Below are 9,860 nucleotides of genomic sequence, written 5' to 3' on the forward strand. Positions count from 1 at the left end.
ATTCAAGAAAGAAAAAAAAAATGTTAAATCAAAGATATAAACTTAAAGTTCAATCTAAAAAAATGAATTTTGTTTTCTTTAGTAAATACTTACATTGAATCAACATTATAAGTATATTAAATCAACAGTGTAACTTCTATTTCATCATCACTTCTAAAGGAGTGACAGAATGGTCGTTCGTTCATTCTAATTCAAATGATTTTCATTCAGTGTAAAAAAGAAAGTTTTTATTACTTAATCGAATGTATTAAAAAAAAGTCTTTGTTGCTTAATAAAATAGTATTATACCCATACATTACTTCAACAAAAAAAGACCCAAAGTCCAGTAAATAAAAATTTAACAGTCTGACAAAATATAAATAAAAGAAATTGTGATATTTAAGTTTACATAAGATGAATAGAAGATGGGGGAGTGAAAGCAGCGACTTTCTGAGCTTGTTGTGCTTCACCTTTGTATAACTCCTTCATGTCTTTCTTCACACGTCTTGCTTCTCTTCTTTCCTCCTTCAATGCAGCCTACATCAATAATAAGAAATTAATAATAATACACAATTTTCATCTCATTATTAATTATTAGATAATGAAATAATAAATTCAAGTCCCAATAGTTGTTTTCAAATTACCTTTCGTTCTTTCTTTTCTTCCTTCGACTCTTGACCAATTACTTTCTTCGGTTTCACCAAATTCTTCACTTTACTCTTCTCTTTCCCACCATCTCCAATTCCATTCCTCCCATTTGGCAAAAAGTCAACCGGAATCCTCTCTTTCCCTTTCAAAGAAATCACATGAGTTGGATTTCCAAATGCGTTGACCACTTTTTCAGTCAACCTTTTTCTCTTCACACCCGGATCTTGAATCTTTCCAGGGTGATTATCAAGATTTGAGTATGTTGTAATAATCGTCTCACAATCCCATTTTTCAGATTCATCGCTACTACTTTCCTCAAAAACCACATCTTCTTTATCGTTTTCATTTTCAAATTTTTCAGCATATTCTATACAACGAGGTCTTAAATCAGCTGCTGTTTCTAGTGAAACTGGTTCTTCTTCCATGTCTTTTTCGTGTACTAAAACTTTATAGTTTTCATCGTTTTCCAATGTATTGGTTTTGGGGTTTAATGTGACATTATTGAGCTTTGATTCAAGAGAATCATGAAACTCATCATCTTCTGATGTGGCATTTTCAAATTCGTCTTCACTTTCTGTACCATATTCCTGAAGTTCAAGCTGTAAAAAAAGGGAATTAGATGGATTAATTAATGTTAATAATAATAATAATATTTACATCGTATAAGAATTTATGACAGAATATGAAAATCCTCACCAGATCAAACTGTTCATCTAAAAGTCGACGTTCTCTAGGCTTTGAAGAAACCACAGTTTCAAGATTGTGATTTTTGACCTCATTAATGCCAGAATTTTCAACAATTTTATCTTGTGAGTAGTGGGTAGGATGTTCTTCTTTCTTGCTGTTTAAACTAGTTTCTCCTATGAAAGTAAACTTGTTGTCGAGTTCCACATCTTCTGATTCGTCTGGAAGATTTGCATTGAAGACGAAATCTTCTTCCAAGTCTTCAACATCTGAACCAAAACGTGATACATCGCTATCATCCAGCAATGCTGCCACTTCTGGATCAATGGCTTTTTGGATCCGAACAGGAACTGTGTTCACCGCAACGCCATAGATTGAATTTTTGTACGAATTCTCATCATTAGCCTTGGAAACCTCGATTCTAGATGCATCGTATGCCTGGAAAACAGTAAATTATGTATCTTTCACTCAGTTGGGCTTATAAGATTCATTACTCCATTAGTTCGGATGAATTTTGAACAAGAAAATCACAAGTTTCTGAACATATTGTATCGGTATAGTTGTGCATACATTAGGGTCCAAATTCAACATACAAGAATAAGCAAAATAGAAGATGAAGCTAACCTTTACATCACGAGGTAGCTGGTCAAGCACCGCCTTAGGGTTCTGGTAATACGCTGAACCACCTCCGGTATCCTTAATGTCCCTCAGATGAGACAAGTAATTGTAGCCATCATCCGGAAACCCTAATTCCAATATTTCCCTTCTCACATGATCAGGTAACGAAGATCCTCTCCCCAGCCTTCCCGCAGTGGTCTGCCTACCCCGGCCGCCGGATTCTTCACCACTGTAATCTTCAGGAGCGTCATCGAATATTCCATTAGGGTCATCTTCATCGCTCAGCTCACCGTCATGTTCGTCGAAAAAGGGTTGCTCTGAGTTGCCGTCAACTCTGACGAATACTCGGTCACCGGAGGGTCCTTCGGTGTAATTCGGATCGGAGGAATCACGAGCGATTAATTGGAAAGTTGCTGACTTTTTCTTGTCGATGAACTTCTTCTTCCTCCCCATTGTTGAGATTGAATTTGATGAATTGGTAGACGAGTCGAACTCGCTCTGAAGTCTGAACTGTATATCTAGGGTTTTAGGGAAATCAAATTGGGCCTCTCGGACTCTATGCTTAAACCCTTTTTTAAAGACTGTATTTTGTTGGTTACTTCATTTGGTTCGAAAACATCTGCGGCCCAACAACAAGATCACGACACATAGTCAAGACTCAAAAGAGAGATATAGTTTTTACTTTTTACTTTTTAACCGGATTAAAGTGGAAGGGAATAGGGCAATATAAATTAGGGTGTTGTTTGGTTCGTAGAATGTTATTGAGGGAATTTGAATTGGAATTGAAAAATGAATCTGTCAAGAATTTGAATCCAATTCCATATGTTGTTTAGTTGGCAGCAGGGCCGACCCAAGGGCAGAGCGAGCCAGGCCACTGCCCTGGGCATCAATGGACATAGGGGCATCAACTTTTGCTTTCTTCTTTTGGGTATGCATTTTATTTAGGCCCAAAGACATCTATTTCCTGACAAGGGCACGATTTGAGGTTTGAGAAGGCAAAAGCCGAGCGGGGAAAAAAATAACATGCCTTAATTTTCTTGGTGAACGCACCCGACACGCCTAATTCTAAGAGTTAAGAGAATCAGAGAAAATGAGGAGACCTAGAGCAGTATTAAACATCAATGGTAGTTCTATTTTTCTTATTTGAGTTTTTAGTTCGTCTTCTCTCTTAGTCCCTTTATAGTGTTACACTACCGAGAAAGCCTAATTCTTCTTCTGATTTTTTAGTTCAAATATGATATTACTAGTTTTTTGGTTAACTAAAAGTCCAAAGTCTCATGAAGCAGAGTTAGACAGCAACAATTGACTTCAACTGTTTTCATTAAGTATTGTTAATATTAGTTCTTTTTTTTCTATTGTAGTATTGTTAACATAGGTTTTGCACTAATTTTGATCAAGTATTGTTAATATTGGTTTTGAATTAATTTTGATTTCTGTTAATCTTCATAATTTCGTTAGTTCCGAATTCTGATTTTTGGGATTTTGTTAATAGTAATTGTTGATTGTGATTTCAGGATTTTTTTTTTTTTTTTTTGAATATTGATTTTTGATTTCTAGAACCCTTTCTGTATTTAGGACACTTGCAGTACACAATTGGATTTTTTTTTCTTCTTGTTTTAGTAGTTTTAGGCGAAACTTATTGTTTTTCTATAAAAAAATTTTTGATGTTTTGCTAGTTTTGCTTTACAGAAAACTACACAAGGTTATCATTTTTTGATGTGATTAATTAACTTTTCATTTTTTCATTTGTTTTGTTGAAATTTAGTGTTTTATTTCCGATTCCACATAAATGTTTTTCTTTTCTTTAGTTTATAGAAAAATTCATTTTGATTTATTTAGTTATGTTCTCATTTGTCATTAAAAAATTGTTGAAAGATATGGAATCTTTATATATACAATCTTATTCAACATCATATTGCTTATGGGATTATAAATTATATAGATAGTATATTGATGCAACAAATGAAACTTTTTAATTCTCATTAACGATTTCTAATTTCAGGTTTTGGGATATGTTGAACGGTATGCAAATTTTACTATTATTATAGGATAATTAATGTTTTTTCTTCAAGAATTGCTTTATAACATTTAGTTTGTACTTTGTACGAATAAGTAATCTAACAAAAAGTTCTTTTAAGTAGTTGCTTTAGAAGATTATGTTAGAAAATCTCGAAATTGTATTAACATAGTATAAAAATAGGGCATTGTCTTCTCTATTTGCCCGGGGCATGGAATTCCATAGGACCGACCCTGGTTGGCAGGAAATAGAATCAGAATTAATTCTAGAATATATTTGGTTCACAAGAAATAGAATTGGAATTCATGTAAAATGACATAATTACCCTTATTGCATGTTTTGCTTAATTTTACCTTGTTTTCTAACTTATATATAAAAATACATTATGGAATTGGAATTCATGGAATTTTACCTTTTTTCTAACTTATAGTAGGGGCAATGGCGGTGGTGGTGGCGACAGTGGTGGGTGGCGGTGATGGTGGCTATAACGGTAGTGGTGACATTGATTGTGGTGGCGGAAGTGGTGGTGATGGTGGTGGTGTCAGGTGGCGACAACGACAACGGTGATGGTGATGGTGCTAGTGGTGGCAGTGGCGGCTGGTGGTAGCGGTAATGGTGGCAGCGTTGCTAGTGGTGGTGGCAGTGTTATTAGTGGTGGCGGTGTTGGTGGTGCGTGATGACATTGGTACTGGTGGTGGATAATGGTAGTGGTGGTGGTGGCGACAATGGTGGTGGGTAGTGGTGGTGGCAACGGTGGTAACGACTATGGTGGTAGTAGTGGTGGCGTCGCAGGCAGTGGCTGTGGGAGGCGGTGGCGGCGGTGATGGTAGGTCGTGGTGGCGGTAGGGCGACAATGGTGGTGGTGATGGTGGCGGTGATGGTGGTGGTGGTAGTGGTGGTGGTGGTGGTCAGGTCAGTGATAGTAGTGGTAGTGGTGGTGGGTAATCTGATAAGTACAAGGGGTATTTTTGTAATTTGTCACTATCCTTGATGAGAAGGAATGTTTTCCATCCACCTTTGGAATGAATTCACTTTCCTCCGTATGGTGGAATGTTTATTTCATTTAGGAATCTATTTCCCTCCTCTAAGTCCAACCAAACGCGTGAATTCGAAGGAATTGGAATCCTTTTCCCTCAAATTTCATTCATTTCCTGCTAACCAAACACACCTTAGGTCTCGAAATCATGTAGTGTTTGGGTTAGCGGGTCGCGGGTTGGCATGTCAAAATATATCAACCTAAACACGACTCATTTAATTATACATGTCACGGGTTAGCGGGTTTGGAACATAAACTCATATATGACCTGTCAACCCATTTATTTATACGTGTTCACAAGTTGGCGGGTTCGTGGGTCAGATTTGGGTTCATATGTTCATCAGTCAGATTCCATAATAAAATTGATAATTAAACATGAATAAATTCTTGATACAATTATATCCAAATTTTAAAAACTTAAGTTTTAAACATCAAAATAAAAATTAAAAACATTCATTAAAACATGTTAAAACTAAAACATCAATACAAACACAGATAAATTTAATCGAATGTGTCGATGTCGTCCAATAATGATTCAATCATTCATGTCATTGTTCTTGTGAGATATTGAGATTATTTAGGGCAAACGTTAAACGCGTTGCAATGTAAATCAGCATATGATTACCCACAGGATCAAATGGTCAAATGATATTGGGTATCCTATTCTAGTATAAAGAAAATTGTATAGTGTATAATACTTAATACATTTAATATATATATATATATATATATATATATATATATATATATATATATAGTTTTTTATTAAAATTCTAAACGGGTTGGCAGGTCAACCCGTATATTTTTTGAAAAACCCATATATGACCTGTTTAATAAATGGGTTGACGGGTTGGCGGGTTTACAGGTTGAAAAGCTCAACTCAAATCCGTTTTTTTCATATCGTGTCGCGGATCGTGTCAAGAATTGTCAGGCCTAATATAAACCATTTTTTTTCTTAGTCATGTGATGTGATTTTCACCACAAAAGTATGATGACATACCTTTTTTTTCAGGTGATGTAAAAAAACACCCACTAGAAAACATCTCAACCGATTTATTCGCCTCCGGTTTTTGGAAGGAGACATGTTGAAATTTGTGAAAAAATATATATTGAAAGATAGAATAATTAGATTAAGGTGTGGTAAGAGGGATAGTGTGCGGTGGAATACTACCGTATGCGGCAAAACCACATTGGAATTAACGGTCCGGGGCGGTGTTCCCCACTGCCATCGTGGCAACCCACAAAGGAAACCGTACTCACTCCCTTTTGTAAAATCATATCTCTTGTTATAAGGTTCTTTAGGTTCCAAATAAAACCTCATTTTATTGACCGTTAGCCACGATCAATTATAAACTAAGATATGATATTTAAAGTTTAATTGTAGAGCGCTTCTAAGAACCGGTTATAGTCTTTTAACAAAATTTTATTTTATACTTAAGAGTTTTAGTTTTGGATGAGTTTTAAAATCCAATTTTAAATCTCTTTTTAATAATCAAAGTTTAATGATTTTATGAATTTTTAGAATAAAAACTCATTTTATTTTCTAATTTCGTTTTATTTTATAAACTCATTTTATACATCTTATGTTAAAAAGTCATATTTTGATAAATCAAAACTAAGATGATAATAATTATGTTTTAAATCTTATTTTATAAAACATAATGTCAACATACTGCATCAAGTTTAAAAATAAAAAAAACTAATATCATATATTAAGTTTCGATGTAAAAAATAATTATTAGTATAATGATTCGACATTATAATGTTATAAACCGGATTTTAGTCTTTTTAATAAAAACTCATTTTTTTATAAAGAGATGGAGTTTAGATAAAGTTTAAACACCTTTTAAACCATTTTAAATATTTTAAAGTTAGATATTTAAAAGTTTTACAATAAAACTATTTTTAACAAAAACTTGATTTTAACCGTTTTACAATGCTTTAATAAATAATCATTTATAAACATCTTATGTTATCTTTTAAATATATATTTCTCAAACTTCAAGTGATATTATTTTATGATAAAATATCTACCTCTTCTAATAAACAAAGCTTATTATTGTCACATGGCATGTTTCTAAACCCTACTTGACATGTGTACGTTTTTTAGACCTTAGGCTTCTGATTTTCGATTTTCCCACTCATTCGCTATCCTCTCAAATTGAAAATTGGTACTATCAATTAAATTATATTAGGGATGAGCATATGGACTGAGAATCGGTCGGACCAAGACCGGGACGATATTATTGTGGATTTTTGGAACTGGGAACCGATTAAAAAAAAAAAAAAAAAAAAACCCCGGAACCGTATGTTGCTATTTATCGAGGACTGATTCCAACGTTGAAGATGCGGAAAGAACCGGTAGGAACCGGGAACCGACAGTCCAGTTTGGTTCCTATTTTTCACCAAGTTCGGTTCCCAGGTTGGTTCCTTTTTTTATCCCTAAATTATATCTTCAATCAATCTCATGGACCTTAAGGTTGATGTGTTTTAAATTTTGGCGAACTCCGATAGGTGTATGTGGAATATGCTTTTTGTTTGTTTATTTGATTTCCTTATGATCTAAAAGATATAAATCAGATTCATGCAGATATGGTCACTTTTATATGTGACTGTAATCTAGGGTTCGCAACATGGCCATTTATTTTTGGTTTTTAGGTGTTTGTTGGATAAAAATGTTCAAACGGAGGAGCCATTTTGATTTTTCTTCTATTACATAAAGAAACTAAGGTATTATCTTTCTCCCCTCAAATTGTTGTTGTTATAATGTGTCCATTGCTACCTTGATTGACTTTTATTTGTTATGAAACATTTTGTCCATAAGCCATTTTGAATTTTGGGCACTTAATCTCTTTGTCCAAGCAGTGTCATTAAGACCATTTAGTTTTAAAGTTCTCTCTTTTTTTCTTTCTTTACACTAAATTTTTCATGGTTATTAGGGATTTACCACTGATGGCGGATCGTTAGTTGAACTTGCAGGTTGTGATAATTCATATATGGTCAACATTGTAGTTATCATTATGCCAGGTAATAAAGTCACAAACTTTAAGGATATTTAGTTCTTCAATTGTTCTGGATGTATTAGACCACTGCAACATGTTTCTCATTTTCTATTACAGGTTTATAACTTCATCTGATTATAGGTTACTATTTAAATATATTCTCATGTGATGTTTTAAAGGTACTCATTTATGATCCTTTTTTAAACTAATAATCCTAATATAGTTAATTATATTCTACTGCGACCGGCAGCAATAAGTTAATAACCAATTAAAAAATATGATTAGAGTGTCATTTATTGGAGACGTGGCATCATATTTTGTTATTTTTACCAAATGAGGCAATATATCACCCTCAATATATTTTTTTTTAACTCTATGGTATCTAAATACATGAACAAAGTGTCCCGGCATGTTGGGGATCTGATGAACCGTAAGGCGACTCATAACATTATGAGATTAATAGCGAAAGGGTTGGAAGAAGTTGATCAGTCTGCAGATAATTACATCAGATCATTATGTAATTTTTAATAATTTACTTATTTATTTCAATATAGTATGAAAAAGGGTATTTTGGTCATTTTAAAAAATGAAGAATATAATTGAATTCCGTCCACCCAACCTAGGAAAGGTAAAATCCATAGAACGTGGCACTTAAAAGAGTCAGTTGATTTTGAATTCATACATCTGCCAAAGAAAAACACCATGGAATGGAATCTTGGATTCTTATTCTATTTTCCATGGTCCATTCCATTACAATGAAAAAAGAGGTTTCTTTTCTCTCATTCAATAGAATTGACCAACTCTTAAATGAACATATTCCTTTTATTTTGTCAACTTCCATTTCTTAGTCAAATGGTCTTTTTTTTATCTACAGAATAAAATGAGAAGCTCAAATAAAGTTCTTTTATTTATAACATTTTTAGTTACATGAAATTTAATGGTTTTAATAATTTATATATGAGTTTATTTTCTAAAAATATCTAGAATGTTATTGTTATAATCTTATTTGGTGTTAGTCATTTTATTATGTTCAATTATTAATATGAATAGTCTATATCTCACTTATTTGATCTCCAACAATGTGCATATTATTTTCACTTAAGAAATCAGTGCGAAGCAAATAAAAGTAACAACCCAAATGTATTTATTTGGTGATTTTGGAGTTGACTATGTTGTAGAGGTATTGAAGACTTTTGATCCCTGCCTTTTAACTCTTTGTTTATGATTGTGGTTTTTATCATGAGTCTATCTAATTTTTATGTTTGATGGTTGGATCTCTTAATAAAATATCATTTACAATCCAACTATTATCTGGTCTTTGATTTCTTAGTTTTTACTTAAAAGCATAGATTTTATTTTTGTTATAGCAAGTCACTTATTATGTATAATTTAAGGTATTTTAAATTGTCATCTCATGTAATACATGGGTTATAACATAGTTATTTAACATATAAAAACCATTTTCATATATCAAACATAAAATAAACACCACAAGCATGCATCAAAATGTGTATAAACCAAGCCACAAACTAGTAATATTTTTTGTGAACCAACACAAAAATTATAAAGTATTTTCCAATGGACTTAATGGACACTTCAAAATGTATTCAAGTTCCCACTTACCAAAACAACTCTTGCTTGCAAAGGGCCTTTTTGGCTCCATATCTTGTAGATATTGTTACACTTAAACCATTAAGATTATAATTAAGCCCAAAAACCAATTTAAAAGCTCAAGATTATGATTATAGTCTCAAGTAGTTAAGTTATTTTCAAAGTGATCATTTCTTCAACTTGTTACAATTGGAGAAATAGTACAACTAGTCTAACTAACTTATTATAAAGATAAACAAAAGAAAAAAAATACATATTTATCTAT

At 32.8% G+C, this 9,860-nt stretch overlaps 1 protein-coding gene across 1 annotated transcript; it reads right to left on the reverse strand.

The window, feature by feature from the left end:
- Window positions 1-299: 299 nt before the first annotated feature.
- Window positions 300-2,444, reverse strand: LOC145043178 (Low temperature viability protein). The gene is made up of 4 exons (XM_078991744.1): window positions 1,936-2,444; window positions 1,324-1,749; window positions 624-1,226; window positions 300-516 (listed from the first exon to the last, which is right to left on the reverse strand). Exons 1-4 carry the CDS (start codon window positions 2,380-2,382, stop codon window positions 385-387), a joined length of 1,608 nt encoding a protein of 535 aa, XP_078847870.1. The 5' UTR covers window positions 2,383-2,444; the 3' UTR covers window positions 300-384.
- Window positions 2,445-9,860: the final 7,416 nt, after the last annotated feature.

This window comes from Lactuca saligna, chromosome 4, assembly GCF_052625555.1.
Source record: "Lactuca saligna cultivar CGN05327 chromosome 4, ASM5262555v1, whole genome shotgun sequence".
Lineage (NCBI taxonomy): Eukaryota > Viridiplantae > Streptophyta > Magnoliopsida > Asterales > Asteraceae > Lactuca > Lactuca saligna.